The 25,330-nt window shown below is 37.9% G+C and overlaps 1 protein-coding gene and 1 pseudogene across 18 annotated transcripts in view; both read right to left on the minus strand.

Moving 5' to 3' along the window:
- Positions 1 to 25,330, minus strand: part of SP100 (SP100 nuclear antigen) — a 116,408-nt gene that overhangs the window by 40,188 nt on the left and 50,890 nt on the right. For 15 of the 18 annotated variants that reach the window (XM_074398873.1, XM_074398876.1, XM_074398884.1 and 12 more), the window contains 8 exons: positions 25,006 to 25,089; positions 23,407 to 23,490; positions 21,412 to 21,465; positions 20,593 to 20,679; positions 18,720 to 18,773; positions 18,009 to 18,092; positions 15,002 to 15,118; positions 14,000 to 14,053 (listed from right to left, as the gene is read on the minus strand). In XM_074398873.1, the coding sequence (XP_074254974.1) occupies positions 14,000 to 14,053; positions 15,002 to 15,118; positions 18,009 to 18,092; positions 18,720 to 18,773; positions 20,593 to 20,679; positions 21,412 to 21,465; positions 23,407 to 23,490; positions 25,006 to 25,089 (618 nt within the window). The remainder of the gene's footprint in view (positions 1 to 13,999; positions 14,054 to 15,001; positions 15,119 to 18,008; positions 18,093 to 18,719; positions 18,774 to 20,592; positions 20,680 to 21,411; positions 21,466 to 23,406; positions 23,491 to 25,005; positions 25,090 to 25,330) is intronic. The other 3 variants (XM_074398871.1, XM_074398868.1, XM_074398870.1) reach the window with 3 other exon arrangements.
- Positions 2,642 to 4,435, minus strand: LOC101053012 (protein tyrosine phosphatase type IVA 1 pseudogene; annotated as a pseudogene).

Genomic DNA, 25,330 nt, shown 5'->3' on the forward strand with positions numbered 1-25,330 from the left:
CCCTCCTAAGACTAATCCAGGAAGAAGTCAAATCCCTGAATAGACCCATAACAAGTTCTGAAACTGAGGCAGTAATTAACAGCCCACTGACCAAAAAAAGCCCAGGACCAGACTGATTCACAGCTAAATTCTATTAGAGGTACAAAGAGGAGATGGTGCCTTTCCTTCCGAAACTATTTCAAACAATTGAAAAGGAGTGACTCCACCCTAACTCATTTTATGAAGCCACCATCATCCTGATACCAAAACTGGGAAGAGACACAAGAAAAAAAGGAAACTTCAGGCCAATATCCCTGATGAATATCGATGCAAGAATCCTCAATAAAATACTGGCAAACTGAATCTAGCAGCACATTAAAAAACTTATCCACCATGATCAAGTCAGCTTCATCCCTGGAATGCAAGCCACGTTCAACAGATACAAATCAATAAGCACAATCCATCATAAAACAGAACCAAAGACAAAAACCATGTGATTATCTCAATAGATGCAGAAAAACATCTTTGATTAAATTCAGTATCCCTTCATGTTAAAAACTCTCAATAAACTAGGTATTGATGGGATATATCTCCAAATAATAAGAGCTATTTATGACAAACTCACAGCCAATATCATGTTGAATGGGCAAAAGCTGAAAGCATTCCCTTGGAAAACTGACAAGAGACAAGGATGCTGTCTCTCACCACTCCTATTCCACATAGTATTAGAAGTTCTGGCCAGGGTAATCAGGCAAGAGAAAGAAATAAAGGATATTTTATTAGAAAAAGAGGAAGTCAAATTGTCTCTGTTTGCAGATGACATGATTGTACCTTCAGAAAACCCCATCATCTCAGTCCCCAAACTCTTTAAACTGATAAGGAACGTCAGCAAAATCTTAGGATACAAAATCAATGTGCAAAAATTACAAGCTTTCCTTTACAACAACAACAGGCATGCAGAGAGCCAAATCATGAATGAACTCCCACTCATAATCACTACAAAGAGAATAAAATACCTAGGAACACTGCTAACAAGGGATGTGAAGGACCTCTTCAAGAAGAACTACAAACCACTGCTCAAAGAAATAAAGGAGAACACAAACAAATAAAAAAAATTTCAACCTTATTGTTAGAAAGAATCAATATTGTGAAAATGGCCATACTATCCAAAGTAATTTATGGATTCAATGCTATTCCCATCAAACTACCATTGACATTCTTCACAGAATTAGAAAAAACTGCTTTAAAATTCATATGAAATCAAAGAAGACCCCATGTAGCCAAGACAATCCTAAGGAAAAAGAACGAAGCTGGAGGTGTCATGCTGCTTGACTTCAAACTACATTACAAGGCTACAGTAACCAAAACAGCATGGTGCTGGTACCAAAACACACAAATGGAACAGAACAGAGACCTTAGAAATAACATCACACATCTACAATTATCTGATCTTTGACAAACCTGACAAAAACAAGCAATGGGGAAAGAATTTTTTGTTTAATAAATGCTGCAGGGAAAATTGGCCAACCATATGCAGAAAACTGAAACTGGACTCTTTCCTTACACAAAAATTAACTCAAGATGGATTAAAAACTTAAATGTAAAACCCAAAACTATAAAAACCCTAGAAGAAAACCTAGGCAATACCATTCAGGACATAGGTATGGTCAAAGGCTTCACGATGAAAATGTCAAAAGCAATTGCAACGAAAGACAGAATTGACAAATGGAGTCTAATTAAATGAAAGAGCTTCTGCACAGCAAAAGGAACTATCATCTGAATGAACAGGCAACCTACAGAATGGGAGAAAATTTTGCAATTCACCCATCTGACAAAAGTCTCATATCCAGAATTTATAAGGAACTTACACAAATTTACAAGAAAGAAACAACCCCATCAAAACGTGGGCAAAGGATATATGAACAGACACTTCTCAAAAGAAGACATTTACACAGCCAACAAACATGAAAATAAGCTCAACATCACTGAATATTAGAGAAATGCAAATCCAAACCACAATGAGATACCATCTCATGCCAGTCAGAATGGCACTTATTAAAAAGTCAAGAAACAACAGATGCTGGTGAGGCTGTGGAGAAATAGAAACACTTTTACACTGTTGGTGGAAATGTAAATTAGTTTGACCATTGTGGAAGACAGTGTGGACATTCCTCAAGGATCTAGAACCAGAAATATAATTTTATCCAGCAATCCCATTACTGGGTATATACCCAAAGAAATATAAACCATTCTACTATATAGACACATACACATGTATGTTTATTGCAGCACTATTTACAATAGCATAGTCATGGAACCAAACAAAATGCCCATCAATGATAGACTGAATAAAGAAAATGTGATATACACAAATCATGGAATACTATGCAGCCATAAAAAGAATGAGATCATGTTCTTTGCAGGGACATAGATGAAGCTGGAAGCCATCACTCTTAGCAACTTAAAATAATAATTAAAAAATGTGGCACTTTCCCCTTAGCTCACCCTCTCCTGGTTTGCTGTGGTAAGATGTGTTTGCTTCCTCTTCATCATGTCCCATGATTCTAAGTTTTCTCAGGCCTCCCAGCCATGTGGAACTGTGAGTCAATTAAACTTCTTTTTTTAAAAAAAATAAATAAATAAATTACCCAGTCTCAGGTAGTTCTTTTTTTTTTTTTTGATGATAAATGCATTTCATTATTTATTTAGATGTTTAAGCTCTCTTTTTACAAGCTGGTGAACACTGACAAATTATTTCTCCCACAGAACTATAACCACACATCCCCAGACAGTATAAATACATGGTTGAACTAACATTAATACACATCACCATTTTATCAATTACATAATAAAACAAATTATCAAGTATCCAAATATTAAGTTACACAGCTCAAAAGGCATATAAAATATTAGATGTCTGCTCAATTCATTAGCAGAAACCCACTTCTTTTTTTGCAAGAGAGGCTCGGAAGGAAAAAAAAAGAATCACACTTTCAAACAAAAATAAGTTGGTAAACAACTTCTGTTAAGTATGGAAAAAAGAATTACAAGAATTTCAGGAAGTTTATGATTACAATAACAAAGCATCTCTACCTTTTAAAAAAATATTTTACTAAATTAAAGAGCATATTCTACATGTTCTGCACAAGACAAAGGCAACACTTTGCTAAAAATAATTAACAGCCCCCTCCCATTCTTTCTCAGGCCCTCCCTGTTAAGTTGCACCTCAGAGTGCAAACATTAAATTAACTGTAAGGCTTTTTTGTCTGAAGACATTAAAGACATGTGCTTCTGTACAATGTAGATTTTCAAAATGGAGGTTTTTTATAACAGCACAAAGTGAGATTTGTAGAAACACATTAAATAATCACTTTAAGACTTGGTTTAAAAAAAAAATGCAATGGTTAAGCAAACCTGATGTATAGTGGTATGAATGTGGGAGATGTAAACATAAAGCGAGCAGGCAAATAACAATGTAGGCCCTACTTTCAATGTCTGAAATGATTGCAGGAATAAACCACATAAGGTTTAGAGTGTTCATAGTTCCTGGGATTTAGTTCTGTATGGTACTAAAAATATATATATAAGTATTGTGCTGGGTATTTTGGCACCTAAATCTTCCTACATATGTATTGATAAGATTCTGGCATGGGAATAGATTGAAACAAGTCATTAACTCAATACTACATGATTTTGGGAATGGTCAATTGGTACGAATGACAGACACATTTGATATGCTGACAACAAGAATCTTTTGCCAAGTGTCTAAATAGGTTGGTTGCCAAATCTGTCTAGCTTGTGGCCTGGTAAAAATGCCTTTCAATACTCCTGTGGAAGCTTCATTAGACTTACTCACTAAGCCAACATGTTGGCTAATCTGTGTAACAAATTAGGTCATATCTCAGATTCCACTTTCAATAGCATTAGGCACCCCAGTTTTATTGAATGCAACAGTTGTTTCTATGACCATTGGAATCTTTGAAGCGCAGCCACATTTTAGGACGATACTTCTCCAAATACAAAAGTTGCTTGCTGTTAAAAGCTCCACGCCGCTTTTGTCTTATGAATTGTACTGCATCTTCATACTTCATTCCACCTTCAATTAATGCTAGGGCAACAAGTACTGGAGCTCTCCCAAGGCCTGCAACGCAATGAACAGCAATACAACAACCAGGTTCTTCACGAAACTTGATTTTTACAAGACTTAACCGGTCATCAACAATCTGGTTGGACGTGCCCCATCATCAAAAGGCCAATCGAGAACACGGATACCTTCTTTCTCCACAAGAGTAGTGTCATAAGTTGCTTCACATACTCTTACTATTGTGGTAACTCCATACTTCTTAAGTTCCTCTATAAATTTGTTTACGGTCGCATTGGTTGGATTGTGTGTAATAAGAAATCTCATGTTCTTGTATGTGACTTCCACGGGGGCTGGGCGGTTCATTCGAGCCATGTTAATTTAGTTAAAAAACACTCAATAGGGTTATGAAATAATTTAAAAAACTGAATACAGAAATGATGCAAAGAAACTGAAGTCTACTTCGATATACTCCACTTGAAATTCTCAGTGCTCTTGAGTATGAAGTTGTTAAGTAATGATAAATGAAATGAACCTCCTAACAAGAAGCAGCAATTCTTCAATCCAGTAATACTGAGGCAACAGAAAAGAAGTGCACTGAGGTCCACCCCATCCAGGTCAGAACTCTTGTAAAATGCTCTGTGGATTTCAATTAAACACTTCTGTGTCCAGGATAACCACTCTTATGGGGGCTTCTTGGTGGAGTAGCAATCAATTTCTACAGTTCACTTGTCTGCATAGAGGTCGTGCTGTGCCTGGCAGTAATCTCCACTTCCCTTCAGAAACTCCATAAATGTGTGACCCAGAACACCACAGAATTGGGGAATATGTTTACTCATTGAAGATTGTGGCCTAATCATACAGCCGGTCCCGAGGCGGCGGCGACACAGGCGGTGGCGGCGGCTGCAGGGCAGGAGGCGGCGGCGGTCGTGGCGGAGCGGCGGCGGCGGCGATGCAGGCCAGGTAGTTCTTTATAACAGTGTGAGAGTGGACTAATGCAGAGAGTCTCAGCCAGGTAGTCACTAACTAGTTATAACCACTAGAAGAAAAATGCAAATCTTCCTTAGCATCAGAAGTACACACATGCACATAAAATGCTTAGAAGACAGAATGAGGAGTGTTGACTTTAAAAAAATCCAAATCCCCAGAATATATAATATAAATCAATGTGACTAAAACAAGATCAAACATCTTGGTCCTATCAATAAAAGTAAATGGGCTTAAGTCACTTATTTAAAAAAGAAATTTTGAGATTGAATTACAAAATGAAAGCCAACATTTTATCATGTATAAAAATCTCACTTAAAAACATTATTGAAAATAAATATATAGGCAAAGATACAATCAGTATACAACAATAAAAAGAAATCAGAGACCATGTAATTCAGGCCAAAATTTTTAAGAAAGTAGAAATTATAGGAGATGCAATAAGAAATGGATAGAAACACACTGTTAATAGAAGACTTTATTTTTGCTTATTTTAGCCTATGAGAGATCAGTGTAGAAAACAGAAAAGAATGGAAGACCCAAATGACTCATTTAACAGAATCAATATGATTGAAACGTGTTGAACTCCATATCCAGAAAATAGAGTAGGCACATTTTCCCTACCCTCTCTTAAACAACTCTTGAGTCACAGAAGAAATAAAAATACAAATTGCAGGATATTTAGCAAATAACAAAAATAAAAATACTGCCTATGAGAAGCTATGGAAGATTGCTAATACAGAGCCTACAGAGAGGGAAAAAGCCTTAGCTGGATGGGGTAGTTCATGCCTGTCATCCCAGCTACTTGAGAGGCTGAGATGGGTGTATCATTTGAGGCCAGGAGTTCAAGACCAGCTTGGGTAACACAGTGAGACTCCATCTCTAAAACAAAACAAAACAAAACAAAATAGTGGGACCTGGTGGCACATGTCTGTATCCCAGCTACTTGGGAGGCTGAAGCAGGAAGATAGCTTAAGCTGAGGAGTTCAAGGCTGTAGTGAGCCTTTTCACCACTGTACTCCAGCCTGAGCAACACAGCAGGATCCCTATCACCAAAAACAACAAAACCAAACCAATAATAGCCTTAATTAATAAACCAGTGGGAAAAGAGACACCAGTTGAAACATCTGCCTCAGAAAAGTTAGAGCAAGTACAAAAAAGTAAAGCAAATTATATGATCATAAGCCTGGAAAACTCAAGAGAAGCAATTAAAAATATACTATCATAATAGGAAAATTTAGTAAGTTTCAAAACTAAGATATAGAAATGAGTAGCATTTTTATATGGTAGTAAAAACCAGTTAAAAGACATAATGCAAGGGAAGACCTCTCTGTAATAGAAATGAAAGCATCACTGCCACCAAAGCTCAGACTAAACTTAAAGAAAGTCTGCATCACCACACGCAGAAAATAAATGTAAAATCTCCACTGAAGGCACAAAGGACACTTGAACAAACTGACCCAACATGGCATGCTCTTGGAGAAGCAGTCTAGCATCATAAAGTCGGGAGTTCTCCCTGTTTTTATTTATAAATTTAACACAATCCCTCCCACTACAAGTGCCAACAGATTTTTAAAAAGTTGAGTAAAGCTGATTGACACACAATCTTCATACTCACAGATTCCGTATCTGCGAATTTGTCTACTGTTCAAATTTATCTGAATCCTCAAATCAATGCTCATGGCACTTTTTTTTTTTGTCATTTATAGACATGCAGCGTGGCAAATAATTTGAGTCACCTATGCATGTTTTTAGCTGAGGTCAAACAAGGTGATGCTTTGCCTTCTTCTTTCAGCATTCACACTGTAAACAAAAGTCCATTTGTGGTCTATTTGGTGTCTTTTTTTTTTTTGTATTTTTGTGCTTTTTGTTGGTGATTTCACTATTTAAAGTAGCACCTAAGTGTAATGCTGAAGGGTTGTTAGTGTTCCTAAGTACAAGAAAGCTGTGACGTGGGAGAGAAAGTATGTGTGTTAGATAAGCTTTGTTCAGGCATGAGTTACAGTACTGTTGACTATGAGTTCAATAGTAACGAATCATTGTGATATTAAATAAGGTATCTTTATACAGAAACACACATAAAACAAGGTTATGTATTGATCAGTTGATGAAAATATGACCAGAAGCTTCCAAAAACCAAATTCTGTATTTTTACTAGAAGCAATGGTCCAACATTTGCTAAGTCCGTGTTCATGGTGACTTTAGAGAGTATAACTACCAGGAATAATGAGAATTGACTGTGTGCCTGTGTGTGTGTGTGTGTGTGTGTGTGTGTGTGTATACATACACACACATATTTGTATTTTCAGAATCTACCCACTTTTGAACACTACCACTGCTACCAACTTAGTCCAATTCACTGTCACCCTTCTAAGACCATTGCAATAGCCTCCTTACCCCTGCCCATCCTTGCCCTCCTAAAGTCTGTTATTCATGTAGAATCCAGAGCTTCTCCTCAAAAACATCATTCGGATTATATTCCCCAGCTGAAAACTCTCTGATGTCTTCTCTTACTTAAGAATCCAGAGTTTTTAACTTAAGGCCTGTAAGTGCTATATGCCTCTAAGAAACCACTTCCCACCCAACTCCTCTCTACCTCTCCAGCCAGTGGCCTTCTTGCCATTCCCTAAAGGACCACGTATAGTGCTGTCTCAGGTCTTTGCAGCTGAGGTTTTCTCTGTCTCAGCTCCATGGCTTAGTCCCTTAATGCACTTAGATTTTGAGTTAAATAACTTGTTAGCAAGACTCTCCTTGGCGACCCTATATAAAATGGCACATTTCTGTCACTCTACACCTCCATGATCCTTTATTTTTCTTTATAACATTGTTACTATCTGAAATATTATGTACTTATTTGTGTATTGTTTATATACCCTAAGTAGAATGTAAGCTTGATGAGATTTTGCTCGCTTCCTTATCCCTATTGAGCAGCATTGGAAATAAGCATTTGCTGAATAAATGAATAAAGGGTCTAAAAAGGAAAGAGAATAAATAGTGAGATATCGCTACGTTCATGAATAGAAACACTCAATATTTTAGAGATGTCAGTTACCTCCACATTTATTCTATGTAACTTCAATAAAAATTCAACAGGATTTTCAAAGGTTGACAAAATGATATAAAAGTTACAAGAATGATAAAATGGCCATAATAGCCAAGACAATTTTGAAAGAGAAAAAAGTTGAGCGAATTTAGCCTGCCTGATATTAATACATTACAAAATTATAGCACTTAGTATAGTGTGATATGTATTGATGCAGAATAGATAGGGCAGTTGTTGAATGGAGAACGGATTCTGGTGGGCAAGAAAGAAAGCAGAGAGACCAGTTAGGAGGACTCTGCAGTGTTCCACATGCAAGATAATAGGACTCGGACTGGGGTAGTGGCAGGGAAGGTAAGGAATGGGCAGATTTGACATACAGTCTTGGAACTTGTTGATGGCGAGAGTGCAAAGGGTTAGGATAGGGGGAAATCAAGCTTCCCTTCTACATTTTTGGCTCAGTCTTAGTAAATATGGTGCCATTTACTGAGATGAGGAATACTGATGAAGATGACAAGTTTGGGAATGAGAATGGAAAAAGTGTGTTTGACCCATCAGATTTAAGACACCTGTTAGACTTCAAGTAGAAGTTTGGAGTAAGAAGTTGAATTTATGACTTGGCAGTTGAAAAGAAAGGAAAGAGAAATATAATTGGTAGTCATTCACATATTGATAAAATTTAAGGAACAGGACTAGATGCAATTCTTAGGGAGACAGTATATTAGAGATAAGGAAAGCACTCAGGCTCAATCCCCCATGTTGGGGAACTCCAATATGTAGACATCAGGAAGCCAAGAAGGGACCACCACCAGCACCACCATCAATACTGCCAACAGTACTATCACTATCCACACTACCACCAACATCACCAGCAAATGACCAGGAAGGAGCTACTAGCCAGTAGGAGATGGGGGTGTTCCAGAAAACAAGGGAAGAGAGTGCATCCATCCACACTGCCCGAAGGTGACCACCTTCTCCCAGTTCACACACCGGATCATGGTCATATTTAAGTACATATTTTGTAGAATCATAATTTGGATTAAATTTTCACAAACTGGTAGAATAATACCTGCCAGGTGTTAGGAGGCAAAGGGCAGCCAATAACTCCCGATCAGAAAGGCCATGAGCAGATGATCACTGCAGGCCATGCTCAGACAAGTCACAACAGCTCGATCTCTTGGACTGGAGGAACCAGCTTTTTGGAAACAGACCTTTTTAGGTCTCAGACCTTAGGCTCCCGACAGGAGATTCACTTCCCCTTCCCCCACTGCTCTCCACACCTACTGTCTACTCCCTGCCTCATCTGTGAAGCCAGCAGGACATTCACCCTTGGACAATCTGTACAGTTCTCCTAGGGAGAAGCCAAGCTGCTTACTGAGAACATATAGTCTAGAAGCAGCCTTGCCCACATGATTGAGATCCACAGAGAACCCGGATTAGCTGACAATATTGATTACCATGTGATTATCTATGACAAAGAGCAAGCAATGGAAAATCCCTGATCTTCTAATTTATAGTTTATTGACATTTCTTTACTTATCCTTTTATTTTTAATATTTTTTATTTGCTTGCTTTAAGTAAATATTTTGTAGAATCACATATTTGGATTAAATTTTCACAAACTGGTAGAATTAATTAATTTATGTAAATTACTCACCTAATAACTATTAATTGAGCCCTTATTGTGAATCAACTCACTATCCTAGATGCTGAGGATACAGTTGTGAATAAAACAAAGTCCTTACTGGCATAGAGCTTATAGTCTGGTGAGGAAACAGCAAAGAAGAAATAAACACAGAAGATGGCAGAGTGTTTTCAGGAAAAGTAAACTAGAATAAAGACTTCAGGGAGTGGTGAACAGAGCTAGAAGTGTGTGTGGGAGGAGGATGTGTTATTTTATATAGAAAAGCCAGGAAGAACTTCTCATAAGTCAGCATTTGAGGAGAGGCCTAACAAAAAGAGAGTAAGCTATTAATCCTGTCCTTCATTGGTTAAGATGCCCAAATCATACTCTAGAAAGACTATTGCAGGCTCTGAGCACACTCCCTTATCCTGTGGAAGTGGGGGTCACTGTGAATTGTCTTGCCATGTCCTATAGACTGAGATACAGTGACTTCATCTCCAACCAAAAACATTCTACCATCTCTACTATGAGCATGGGCTTGGCCAAAGTGTCTCAAAATCTTGGCTACTGTGCTGAAGCCTTTCACACTCTTGGTTGGGGGATCCCCTAATCCCTTTAAATCTGGATCTTTCTTCCATTTCACGTGATTTCCTATTTTACTTCAATAGTGATGCACAGTTTTGAAATCTGTTTGTACAGCCCAAACATGAGTCTTTAGTACAGCTGTGGTCTAATTTACAAGGGAAGAAAGGTTGTGGGAGGGTTGGGAGTGTGAAGTAGATAAGTAGAACACTTAAAAGGGAAGCATGATGAGGCCCATAGGATGAAGTCTGGTAAATTGAAGTGGTATAAAGAAAAGCCATCAGTATTTTGAGATATAAGAGAATAAAATGCAGAAACTATCTTGATGTTGGGAATAATAATTAGCCTATAGACAGTAGTAAAATATTATACAAGATGTAGTGTTAAAAGAAAGACACCATCAGCATCCTCACCGAAATACTAAACTAACTTCACATTATGTATTTAGGTGAAGACAAAAAAGGAAATCTGAAAATAAAATGATATGGGATCTGGAGCTCATTTAGAATGGAGAATGGGAGAGCTGTAGTTGAAAAATCTACATGCGTACTAGGCCGGGTGTGGTGGCTCACACCTGTAATCCCAGCACTTTGGGAAACCAAGGTGAGTGGATCATCTGAGATCAGAGTTCGAGACCAACCTGACCAATGTGGTGAAACCCCATCTCTACTAAAGATACAACAATTAGCCAGGGATGGTGGTGGGCACCTGTAGTCCCAGCTACTCAGGAGGCTGAGACAGGAGAATTACTTGAACCCGGGAGGCAGAAGTTGCAGCAAGCTGAGATTGCAGCACTGCACTCCAGCCTGGGTGACAGAGCTAGACTTCATCTTAAAAAAAAAAAAAAAAAAAACTGTATGCATCTTATTTCACTGTTTTTAGGTGACATTTATTTCAGGCACTTCTTTATTTTTCCCAGTAACATTGAGCTCCACAGGCTTACATTTCTTGTAAGGCTAACTAATGAAATTCCACAGACCAGATTTTAAAAATGTAAGTCTTCATAACTAACAAAATAAATTACTGAAGGAGATGAAAGGAAAGGCCCTTCAACCCATAGTTGTGGAAGGAGAGGGAACATTCTGTATCATAACACTAGCATAAAGAATCTGATTTGACAAAGCGTTAAACTGAGAAATTTCAAAAGAAGACCAGTCTTACTCTCTTGCAAAATATGGAAGCATGTCTTTTCATAACCATTGCTAATTTGTTTTGTCCTCTGCTAATATAAACTTATCCTTAGGAAAGCTATCTGAAGAGGTCTTGTGATAATCCCACAAAACAGAAAATTATTGCCACTTCTCATGAAACCAGTTTCCAAGGAAACATGTAATTCTAATTAATTGTCTTATTTCATAATTTTTGGGCCTGGCCATAATATTTTAAGTGATACCTGGATCCCTAAACTGTATAAATGCTTGTAAGATTTTATATTAACTCAGTGCCATTCTAATTCTCTCATATGCAAGTAAGAAATTGACTATAAACTTCTTATAAACAAAGATTTTGAGAGCCTGATCTCATTTAAATTCACTTCAGTTATTATGTAATAGAAAAAAGATATTAATAGTAACACATAAATGTATACAACGTATAAAATATTTTTAAAATGCCAGAATTACACAGAGAACATTTTCAGTGGAAGAACATAAGACACGAATAAAAGAGTAAAGTCTCTGTTTTTCCCAAATTAACCTGCAAGTTCAATGATTTTTTTTGTTTGTTTGTTTTTTGAGACAGGGTCTTGTTCTGTCACCCAGGCTGGAGTGCAGTGGTGCAGTATCAGCTCACTGCATCCTCTGCCTCCCGAGTTCAAACAATCCTCCTGCCTCAGCCTCCTGAGTAGCTGGGATTACAGATGTAAGCCACCACACTCAGCCAGTTCAATGCTTTTCTAATCAGAGCTTTCAATGGATTTAGGAAGGAGTTGGAAGAGATTTCTTAAGCTCATTCTAAAATTCACCCCCACTGAGGCATCGGGATGGTTCTATCTCTGAGCTCTTCTTTCTTTTCTGTAGTCCCTTCAATTACAAAACAAAAACAAAAACAAAAACAAAAACAAAAAAAATTAAAAAATAGAATATAGACAGGTAAAGGCACTGTGCCATCAAAGTGGTGATTCAAATCACCATGCCATAGAGTGGAGAATATTTTGTAAATTCTCACTCACTTATACACAAAGGCAAATCCCATGTGGATTATATATAGAAACATTAAAAATGATCCGTTATATCAAACTTCTAGAATCAAATTTAGAACAATATTTAAAAAATCTTGTGGAAGAAATGACCATTGCAAATATGATATGGAACCTGGGAACTAGTCAGAAAAAGGCTGGCAAAATCAACAAAAATAAGCAATGGGAAATGGGCTGTCTATTCAATAAACGATGCTGGAATAACTGGCTGGACATACAAAGAAGAATGAAGCTGGACCCACAGTTCTCATCCTATGCAAAAATTAAGATGGATTAAAGATTTAAATGTAAAACCTAAAACTATAAAAATCCTAGAATAAAATCTAGGAAATACCCTTCCTAGTATAGACCTTAGCAAATAATTTATAGCTAAGTTTCCAAAAACAATTGCAACTAAAACAAAAATTGTCAAGTGGAACCTAATTAAACTAAATAACTTTTGCACAACAAAAGAAATTACCAAAAGAGTAAACAGACAGTCTTCAGAATGGGAGAAAATTTTTGCAAACTGTGCATATGACAAAGGTCTAATAACCAGAATCTAGACGGAACTTAAACAAACCAACAAGCAAAAACCTAAAATCCAATTTAAAAATGAGCAAAGGACACGACAGACACTTCTCAAAAGAAAATATCCAAGTGGTCAACAAACATATGAAAACATGCCCAACATCACTAATCATCAGATAAACACAAATCAAAATCACAAGTGAGATATCATCTCACACCACTCAGAATGGCTGTTATTAAAAAGTCAAAAAAATTAAAATAACAGATGCTGGTGAGGTTGTGGAGGAAAAAGAACACTTTTACATGATTAGTGGGGATGTAAAATTAGTTCAACCATTGTGTAAGACAGTGTGGTGATTCCTCAAAGACCTAGAGACTGAAATACCATTTGACCCAGCAATCCCACTACCTTTAAGTATATACCCAAAGGAAAATAATTGAGTCTATCAAAAAGATACATGCATTCATATGTTCTTTGTAGTGTTATTCACAACAGCAAAGACATGGAACCAACCTAGTTGCTGATTAACCGTGAATTGGATAAAGAAAATGTGGCACACATATACACCATGAAACAGCCATAGAAAGAATGAAAACATGTCCTTTGCAACAACATAGGTGGAGCTGGAGGCTGTTATCCCAAGCAACTTAATGCAAGAACAGAAAACCAAATACTGCATGTTCTTACTTAGAAGTGGGAGCTAAAGATTGAATACACATGAATACGAAGATGGGAACAAGAGACACTGGGGATCACTAGATGGGGGAGGGAGAGATGGAGGGTGGCATGGGCTGAAGAACCATCTGTTCAGTACTATGCTTCCTGCCTGGGTGACCCCAAGCTTCAGCATCACACAATTTACCCATGTAACAAACCTGCACATGTACCCTTTAATCTATAATAAAAGCTGAAAAAAGAAAATAATGATAATAAGCCTTAGCATTAAAAAATAGCTCATTTGTAACATAAAAATTAAGTAAATTCTAATTTGTTCTTACTTCTTTTCCCACTGTGTTTTTCCAAAGTAGAATTGTTTTCAACATCCATGGTATCTAGAAAGTGACAGGTAGTGGTCAGAGAACTGTAACTTATAAGTAAAATTTACAAATATTATGACAATTCATTCTACATGGAAGGCTTGGGTTTATAACAATATTTTGAGTATAATTTATCTGTCTTCCTTCCAAAGGAAACAGATACTAAATTGATGTCTAAGGTCTTCCTCTAGTTCTGTGAGACTTTGAAACAGCTCCTAATTACTTAATTAGGCACCAGTTTCCTCATTTATGAAACAGGGATGGCAACAGTTATCCTGCTCAGCTTTAAACTTTTTATGAATATAAAATATGATCTTATTTGCAAAAGGTAATAGGAAATAACTATATAAATCAATAACAGACCAGAGGATATCTTTCAAAACGATGTGTTTTTAGCTTAAGAGTAGGTATCTGAGGCTTTTTCCTGACAGGTAGCAGGACTGTCTTTTTAGGCCTTTCCAAAGTTGTGACAAAGTGGCACTATTACGTTTGAGTGGAAGAATGTATTTTTGTTTGTTTGTTGCAAGAAGAGTGAAACCTGCTTTATGTATTCAACACTTAGCATTGATATGCTAATATAGCAAGTGAGATACTGCTGTTTTTACCAGTGTGTTTTTTACTACCTAGGAGAGCTCATTCTGTTAAACAAGAGTTTATAATGATCTCTTGCCTCTCAGCAGTTCCCAAAAGGGTCAGGTTAGGCAGATGCAGAGAACAGGATTCTGGCATGGACTGAACCTGTTCTTTGTCACAGTCTGCTCACAGTCGAGTGCAGCAGGAAAGGAAGGCTATGATTTCAGACTTTTGAAATTCTGAGGCTTGAGGCCTGTGATTCTACTTCCTGTTGGTGATCCAGAGGCTGCTTGATGCTCCGCTTCAACTCTGATCACTTCCCACATCCCCACCCAGTGTCTGTGAAATCAACGGAGCCACTTCCATCCCAAGACCCTAGGGCAGCCTTACCCATCATGCCAGATGCTTGGCTACTTTCAGGCCTTGCTTCTTGGCTTCTTGGCACACCTTTTGGAAAACACATGACACAGGTACACTTCTCATTTTCATGTTCTTGTAGCTGTGATCCTAAATTGTGATTTGTAAAAATTTTTATTTGTGCTTACTCCTCTCCTGAGATTCTCCTTTCCCCCAATGTTAGTGACTACCCACTCCCCACAGCTAAATTAAGGGATGGGCGCTACCTCTGAAATCTTTTTCTTTTTTATTTGTCCCTTCCATTCATGAATAACCCTGAGAATATCATCTTGAAATAAAGGGTCAATTAATAGTGTGTTTCAGTGATGGAGAACACTGGAGGAGCAAAGTCTGGTTTTAGGGAAAAAGATGATGTGCCTAGTTTTGGAGGTGTTGAGACTGAAGTTTGAAGATAGAGTGGTGAAGTCTAAGGTCTTCAGGACCTCGGACAGGAGCCTTCTGACACTTGGATGAATGAGTTTAGAAGAGAGGGCTGGCTGGAGATACACAATGTAGGAATCATGACGTTGTGGGTGGTGACTGAAATCACAGTGGATGAAATGTCTGGGTGAGGCCTTTTGTAATCTGGATGAGTCAGAGGGGCCAGGGGATACCTTACTCTGAAAACGTACTGCTATTATGAATCATGCCTTGTGCTAAGGTTGCTTTTAACTCATGGTCATTTCAGATCCCACAGTTTCTCCATCATTGTCTTCTCTCCGTTTTACACTTCCCCCTTCTCGCCTCCATTTTCTCTCGTGTTTTAATTCACCTACATACCTGACATTGTACCACATTTTTTACACCACTCCATTTTATCACCCTTTCTGTGTATCTCATTCCACCTGTTTTCCTGTTTGCGTCTCTAGATCTAGTTTTCTTATTGAGGTGAACTTCTTCCTACTGTCACTTGCCCCTTCTGTTCTCTCTTCTAGCTTTGTTTCTCTGAATCTTATCTTCATCATTTGTCTGTTTTCACAATTTAAATCTTTGTCTTTATCCACATTTTCTTTATCTGTACTCATCTTTATCTCAGATTATTACTTTATTACCAAATGCCTGCTCTTTGGACACTGACCACATAGCCATCTCTATGTGGTCTGTTCCCTATGAGCTTTCTACCTTGCAGGGCTGTCAAACAATCACAAATTTTATTTTCACGTTTCTGGTACAATTTCTGAGAAGTATTTTGAAAATTATCCCTCTTCCCCCAAAGAACTCCCTGACCGGGAATATTTGGATTCCTTCTCCACTTAGAAAAACTTGAAGCTGGTTCTTATATCTTTTCATTTGGTGACTCCAGCCTACCTTTCTCCACTTTTTTCCTTACTTTTTCCACTCAGTGTCTCCTCCCTCTATTCAGGAACCAAGCTCTTCTTTTTCTTTTGGCTCCCTCAAACCCAGTCTGTGCACAATTCTCTCTGTGTGTGGTGTGCGTGTGTGTGTGCATATGTTTTGGAGGAGAGGTAAGGAAAAGAAGAAACAACTTTTCCTCCACACAAGTGGGAAAACAAAGATAATCGATAACATAATTTGCCTCTCCTTCACAAGCTAATGGGCTGTATCTCTTCTGACTCTCTTTGTTTATTTATTGGAGGAGCTTTGAATTCAAAGGACAATGTAGACAAACAAGGAAATAACAGACTATCAACAGTGAACAGGAAACCAGGGAACATGTCTCAATGTGGTCATGCTGACCTATTTTCAGAGCTTAGATGAACTGACAAAAAAATATACCTACATCAATGAGTACACCTCATAGCCCGACTCTATCTGGCCACATCCGATTCTCTTCTTGACTTCTCATTTTCTGCCCATTGCCCTGCTGCTATACATTTTTGTCTCTATCTCTTTCTTTGATTCTGTAAGCTCATCTCTGATTTTTTCTTGTCTCCTGTGTTACTTTTTCTGTTTTCATCAATGATGTTCTATTCTCCTCTATTTCTATGTTTATCCACTTTGCTTCTATCTTTATAGGTGTTTTGTATACTGTATAGCTGGTTCCATTCCTATTCTCTCTGTCTCTGTGATTTTTATTTTTCCCCCATAAAGATGTATATGTATTAACCTCTACATACACACACACACTCATATGTTATATGTAACAAATATATGCATGTATACACACACACACAGTTGTTGTTAAATAAGCTTTCTTGCATCAGGCACTGGTATAGTCTCCCGTGAATATCTGTGTTCCTTGGGCATCTTCTCTGGACTTTGACTTAAATGATACAGCTATTATCTTTCTGTCTGTTACATATAAAAGTCAACCACATGAGACACCTGGGTTGCTAGTCTCTATTGTTCCTTAAGCTTTTTGGCCCTAATACTTCTATACATCTATTTCCTCACCCCAAAATGGGTATAGTGAGAGTTAGCCTGCCTATGTCTTAAAAATTTTGCAATGACATCTGTACATCTATTTCCCTCACCCCAAAATGGGTATAGTAAGAGTTTGCCTATGTCTTAAAAATTTTGTGATGACAAAATAAGATCTTATTTGCCAAAATATTTTGAAATAACACAATATAATCCAATTACATGATGAAGGACATCTGTCAAAAACTATACTAAAGTTTGAGAGTGTTTGATCTGAAGTTTTTATTTCTGTCTATAATTACATAGTAGGAGCAGTTGTCTTTAGTGGTTTTACAATTACAAATGACATTGATGTCAACCCATTTATTATTATAAAAACCTAAGATCTTAGTGTTAACAGGAATGAGAGCAGGTTTTAAAAACAGATTTGCTATTTATTTCTTCTACAACAGCAATATATAATTACATACATTTAGTCGGTGAGACTCATCCTGTTAAACATGAGTTTATCATAATTTCCTGCCTCCTTTCATTTTCTAAAATGCAAAAAGGAGTTCCCAGATGAACTGGATACAAGGCAGTCAAGGTGCTCAGAATAAAAAGGGTCTGGAAACAGTAGCTTTTAATTCAGATTCCTGACATTCTGCAGGCCAAGTCTTGGCATCCTAATCTTCTTTACCTGACTCACTTCTTAGGGGTGAGCTGCAGGTTTCCTGAGGCTCTTCTCCATCACTCAGCTCTGAAAAGTGAGTATTGCTGAGACCTGCAGAAAAAAAAAATTCCTTAACAGTCTTTGTCTGAGTCTTCGGAACCAGCAGGGAATTCTTCAAAAGAAAAACTGGAGAAGAGAAGCTTGTGTAGGAGTTTGTCCACTTAGACAGATAGGACAAGGACAAGGTCCTATCACTAGGCCACCCTTTGGCTTTGATCATCTGACCTGTTGGTCAAGATTGCTCCAGCAGCCATCTCTGAGGCTGGCGCTGAGGACGATGTTGTTTCTTACATTTCTTACACTTTCATTTGTTTGTACATACTTCTGCTTCCATCTCAGTATCTTATCCAAGGGAACCATGGAAGCAATATCTTAAGAGTGTCAGAGCCTCCATCAGCTGAGCCTTATATGACTGTGTGGGCACCCCTTCCACTCAGGAACTACTTTATCCTAGTTATGTGAGTGAAAAATAAACTTGTGTTGCACTTGTGCCTTTGAACATTTTGAGGCTTATTTTTATACCAGCCCAATTCATCTAAGTGAAAATGTAAAATGCAAAACATCTAAAATCCCAACAAATTATTTTTTTTGTTTTAAAGGCTATGGAAAAAAAAGGGAACATAGCTTTTGTAGCAAAGAAAGGTATTTGTTACATCGAGGGTTTTTAATTGCTCTTACGTCTCTTTCTGTTGTGTATTCTCCAAGTAGATGTACTTCCAGAAGTCATAGGATCTAGAAAATAAAGGAAAACCAAACCAATAATGTCTAATTAAAAAAATCTATAAATCTTATGACTACTTACACTGTTGACAGAATTTGAACTATAAATATTCCACAGGATCATTTCTGTCTCTTCCCATCAAAGGGAAGGGGATTATTATCAAATGGAGTGTAGACCCACAATCCTTTAGCCCTAATTGCAAAATCAAAGACTTTTTTTTTTTTTTTTGAGACAGGGTCTCACTCTGTCAGCCAAACTGGAGGGCAGTGGTGCAATCTCAGTTCACTGCAGTCTCAACCTTCTAGACTCAAATGATCCTTCCACTTCAGCCTTCCAAGTCATTGGGACTACAGGCACGCACCACCACATCTAGCTAAATTTTTGTATTTTTTTTGTAGAAATGGGGTTTTGGCACGTTTCCTAGGCTGGTCTTGAACTCCTGGGCTCAAAAGATCCACATGCCTCACCCTCCCAAAGTGTTGGGATTACAGGCCTGAGCCACTGCACCTGGCCTCAAAGAAATTTTGATAACCAATATTGTTTTCATAGATTTGCAGCTAATTTGGCAGGGAATCTGGACTTGAGTTGCCATGAGTTCATGTCTTACTATATTTGGTGTGAATATTTATATAATTTGCTGCAGAAACATTAGTATATTTGAGAATAGGATTCTGCCTTGGATCCTAGTAGGGTTTTTGCTATATGTAGAATATAAACCACATTGTCTTTCTAAAATAATAAAAGGTTTTTTGAGCTTTGAAGTACATCTGGCTTTAAAGGTTTTATACAGAATTATGAACATTTATGAAGAGTTCAGGCTGCTAGTCTTGTCTCTTCCTATAACTTTCCATATGTGATGTGCAAAGAAAATAGATCATTAAGTGTGCCTGAGTTTCCCCATCTGTGAAATGGGGGGAAAAATAGTTATCTTGCCCACCTTTTTTATTGTTGTAAAGATGCAAGAAGATCTTACTTTCAAATATATTTTCAAATATCACTATTTGGCCAATATCATGTTAGGGGCCATCTGTCAAAAGTTATGAACTGAATTTGCTGGTAAGAACTAGGAGCCTTTCTTTCTGTCAATAACTAGAGAGTATGACCAGCGGCTTTGGAATTTTGAGCAAGTTTGTGACAAAGTCAAGAAATAACAGACTATTGTACATTCTCTTCTCTACAAAATAAGGAATGGGCAAAAGTAGAAATTGATACAATAAATCCAACACATTGGAGTTAGGTCTGGCAATGATATGGTTTAGCTGTGTCCCCACCCAAATTTTATCTTGAATTCTCATGTATTGTAGGAGGTACCCAGTGGGAGGTAATTGAATCACAGGGACAGGTCTTTCCTGTGCTGTTCTTGTGATAGTGAATATGTCTCATGACATCTGAACTATTATATAAGGGTGAGTTTCCCAGCACAAGCCGTCTTCTCTTGTCTGCCACCAAGAGAGATGTACCTTTCACCTTCTGTCATGATCGTGAAGACTCCCCAGACGTGGAACTGTAAGTCCATTAAATCTCTTTCTTTTGTAAATTACCCAGTCTCAGGCATATCTTTATCAGCAACATGAAAATGGACTAATATAAACAGTATGTAGTAAACAGGGCACTGCCACTCAACCACAACCATCTTGTTAAGCCTGAATTTATAGTCCAAATGCAAAGACTTCTTTCTTTGCATTTTTCAAAATGGCCAGATGAAATAGATGCAGAGAACTGACTCCTGGTCTTAACGAGACCATAGCTGTTGTGTGTGCTCAGAACACAGTGCACCAGGGAAGAGGCTCTCTGAAGTCAGAGCCCTGAAGTCAAGGGGGCTGTTCTTACCCTTCTTGCCGTGCAGTGCCCAGCTTAAGACTTCTGGAGTTGCCTCCTCCTCACTGGATTCTGAAGAGTCATGGTCTTGTCCTATCACTGCAGAAAGGAGCAAATGTCTTTTGGAGGTCTCAATATACGACAAAGGAACCAAGACAGAAGAATATTCCATGAAAAGGAAACTAGGAAAAATTTTGCAATGCTCTGAAACTTCAGGGCAAGAATGTCCGTGCCTTCAGACCTCCATCATCCATCTTTTGATTCAAATTTGTGTGGCTCAAGGTTAGTATTTTATCCCTCACTGCCACTTGAGCTTGAGGCTGAGAGACTTTTAGCCCCACTGGGTATCTCTGCTTTGTCTTGGCCCTCTGTCATCTTATACCATGTTATCTTTCTTTGTTTACGTGTCTCTTTATGGATATGTTGTAGTTTTTGTATACGGATTTGTATTTATTTATAAATTTGCTTCTCTCTCAGGGCAACCATGGAAGTCTGGGATTGAAGAAGGCAGATCTTCTACTTGCCTGCTATCCTGAAGAACTGCTTGGAGCAGAGTGCAACCTCTCTCCCATCTAAAAATCCTTGAAATACTCAGTTAAAAAAATAAATTTCTACTACAAAAATAAAAAACCCTCTATTGTGTTGGAGTCATTGACTTCTTTGGGTTTACAGCAGTTAGTCAACCTAACTAATACGAAAGCTAAAATAGGAACCACTGAAATTTAAAGCAAATTTGTATTCTATTCTGAAGGATATAGCAAGGAATTAGACGGACTCTTTTGTAGACAATATTGTTCATTTCGAACCATGAAGAGTTGTATTTTCTCTTACCTCTTTTCCTAAAGCTTTCTCTGAATATAGGCGATTTTCTGCAATCCCTGTGCTCTGTAAAAAAATAATAGAGAGAAACCCGTTATTTGTATACAAGAGACTTATAAATTCTATGACCACTGACACAGCAAATGGGCTTGGGTTAATGATGAAGTTTTGATGAGCATTTTTCTCTCTCCTTCTAGTGAATCTAGTTCCGGGGGTTCGGGATCATAATGCTGGGATTCTGCCCAGCTCTCCCTGCAATCTTCTGTGTGTATTAATTGCAAATGCCTTTTTTAAATTATTTTTTTCAACTTTCATTTTAGGTTTGTGGGTACATGTGAAGGTTTGTCACATGGGTAAATGTATGTCACAGGAGTTTGTTGTACAGATGATTTCATCACCCAGGTATTAAGCCCAGCACTCAATTGTTATCTTTTCTGCTCCTCTTTCTCCTCCCACCCTCCACCCTCAAGTAGACCCCAGTGTCTGCTGTTTTCTTTTTTGTGTTCGTAAGTTATTGTCATTCAGCTCCCACTTACGGGTGAGAACATGTGGTATTTGGTTTTCTGTTCCTGTGTCAGTTGGCTAAGGATAATCGCCTTCAGTTCCATTTATGTTCTCTCAAAAGACATGATCTCATTCTTTTATATTTATTTACTTATTTTCGAGACAAGGTCTCACTCTGTCACCCACGTTAGAGTGTAGTGACACAATCGTAACTCACTGCAGCCCCGACTTTCCAGGCTCCAGTGACTCTCTCACCTTAGCCTCTTGAGTAGCTGGATCACAGGTGCACACCACCATGTCCAGCTAGTTTTTGTATTTTTGGTAGAGATGGAGTTTCTCCATGTTGCGCAGGCTGGTCTTGAACTCCTGAGCTCAAGCAATCCACCTGCCTCAGCCTCTCAAAGTGCTGGGATTACAGGTGTGAGCCACTGCACCTGGTGGTAAATGACTCTTAAATGTCACTAGCTCCCGTTTTCTCATCTACAACGCAGGGATAAACTAGTTATCCTATCTCCCTGTCAAAATTTTTGTGATGGGAAAATGAAGCTTCATTTACAAAAGCCCTGTGAGAAATCCCAATGTAAGCCAATGAGTAAACTATATTTTGAATATGGGTATAGTTGAAGTCACTTTTTTCCCCATCAGTAATGAAATCGCATCACAAATTATTCTTTGAAGACTTTCTAAGCTTGTAATTAAGACAGTATTATCAAAGAATAAAGAAAGACTGTGCTTTTATCATGCTCTATCAAATATAAAGGGTGGTAGTAGAGAATAAGTACATTATTTCAACTCTTTAGCATTAATAGATATGATAGTTCGTTGTTAAAAAGACTTTTACTTTACTAGCATATTATAGCTACATTTTCAATATATCAATCGATTGAACCAATCCAATTAAACAAGAGTTTATGTGACCTTCCTCATGTCTTCCATTTCTCAATAGGACCAGAGAGGTTAAACATAGCAAATGATATTCTAGAACTTGTAGAATCAAGGCATATGGAGACCGCTCAGAATAAAATTAATCAAGGAAACAGACCTCTGGATTTGTACTCTGGATATGTACTCATGATGAAGCAATGTTTTTTTTTTTTGTTTGTTTGTTTTTGTTTTTTTTTTTTGTTTTTTTGAGATGGAGTTTCACTCGTTACCCAGGCTGGAGTGCAATGGCACGATCTCAGCTCACCGCAACCTCCGCCTCCTGGGTTCAGGCAATTCTCCTGCCTCAGCCTCCTGAGTAGCTGGGATTACAGGCATGTGCCACCATGCCCAGCTAATTTTTTGTATTTTTAGTAGAGATGGGGTTTCACCATGTTGACCAGGATGGTCTCGATCTTTTGACCTCGTGATTCACCCACCTCGGCCTCCCAAAGTGCTGGGATTACAGGCGTGAGCCACTGCGCCCGGCGAAGCAATGTTTTATAATATCAAGATGAGGCAATGTTTTATAACATCAAGATGTGGTAATGTTTTCTCAGGTTGCAATTCTAATATTCTTACCTGATACAATCCGAGGTCGTGAACAAGTGGCTTCTTGGTCCTCCTCTTCCTCTCTTAATTCTAAAGGGTTTTCATTATTGACCACTGCACAAAAGAATAGGGTTCTTTACAGGTCTTAGTGTGTAACCAAGGAATCAATTCAGTAGGAAATTCCCTAGTTAGAAAACCTTGAAAATCCATGCAAGTCCTCGCCTGCCCTAGGCCACACTTGTCTTTCCTTTCAAGTTACCTGCGTTGTGGGTTAGTGATACTCCGTTCTTGCCCCCAGAGGGAAACTTTGGTTTGCATGGCCTTTGTTTTCCCATACTTATTTCACTTCTCATCCTTTCTACTTGCCATTCCACATTTCCTTTGTTTCTGCTTCTATTTTTCATGCAGGGAAACCTCGAAGATCTTCAGTTAAAGGTGTGAGCCTCCTCTACCTCCTAGCAACCCAGTGCCTTCCCAAATTGTTTACAAGGCTGAGAAATAATCTTCCCTTGTGTTTGAGCCAAATACATATTTTGGGACTATCTTTTAGAGCAGTTTGCTTACACTAAGATCAAAATTAGGGTACATCCTGTCTAAACACTAAGGCAAATTTACATTTTACTTTGAAAGATACAGTGAGAAATTAGAATGAATGTATTATTCAACATATTGTTATAACATCAAGATGAGGTAATGTTTTTCTTTACTCTAAGGTCTTTCCCTAGTGTATTTCCCCTAAAGTGGCATGTTTCTAATATCCTCTGGATCTAGAAAGTAAAGGGAAAAACAAATCAATCAATTTCCACACTAAAAAGTTATAAATCTTATGCTGCAAATAGAATTGAGATAATACAAGATTTTGATGATGCTGCTCTCTTTCATTTCACAAAGGAAGTAACTTAGAATCCAGAATGCTTGTCTTATCTTTCCTTTAATTTACCATGAGATTTTGGAGATGACTTTGAAACATTTATGTAATTGTGTTTTCTCATCTAGGAAATAAGGATGACAATCTCTATTCTGTTTCCCCTTTTAAGGTTATTGTAAATTTAAAAATAAGACAATTTTCAAAAATCTTTCAAAAGATTACTAAATGCGCCATGACTTGCTGAAGAACTCTATCAGAAACAATACTTCAGGTTTCAGAATACTTTATCTCAAGAGTTTATTTTTGCCAACACCAGATAGTTGGATGAAATGTCTTTTGACCCTATCCAGACTTTGTGATCAGATGACAATAAGATCTTCCCATAAAGGATTGTTTAGCTTTCTGTTCTCTATAAAGATCACAATATAAATCTACACTATATAGCCATAGTAGCGAGTTGGTTTTAAAAATAAACTCATCACTTGGCTAGCCTATTCCTACTATACAATCAATGTATGGGTATGCATATTGATTAATAGAATCCATCAAGAAAGAAGGCTAATTCTCAAAAATACGTTTATAACAATTTCTTGTCTCCCTGCATTTTCCAAAGGGGTTAAGTAAAATTAATGCAAAGAATGGGATCTCAGGGTAAACTGGACCCAGCCTGTAGAATGAGCTCAGACTAAAATGCATGAGGAAAGAGTAGCTCTTAAATCAGATTCTCACAGCCCAAGCCTTGCTCTCCCAACTTTCCTTACCAGGGTCACGTCTCGGTGCTGAGCTGCAGACTTCTACGGGCTCATCAACATCACTGGATCCTTCAGAGTCCTCACTGCTGATGACTGTGCAAAGGAGCAAAACCCATTAAGAGTCTCAGGGTGTGACTAAGGAGTCCATGCCCCAGAAATTTCCCCAATAAGAGCACTAGGAAGAGCTGGGAAGCTAAGTTAACTCAAGACCCTGAACTGCACCTTGAATGTATACCACCTGCAGTTTGTTCTAAGTTCTTAACCAAAAAGCTGATAAAACTGACACACAGAGGCAGTTGTGCCCACCCACTGACACTTTTCTTATCCCAACCCT

The sequence above is a fragment of the Saimiri boliviensis genome, chromosome 5, assembly GCF_048565385.1.
Source record: "Saimiri boliviensis isolate mSaiBol1 chromosome 5, mSaiBol1.pri, whole genome shotgun sequence".
Classification (NCBI taxonomy): domain Eukaryota; kingdom Metazoa; phylum Chordata; class Mammalia; order Primates; family Cebidae; genus Saimiri; species Saimiri boliviensis.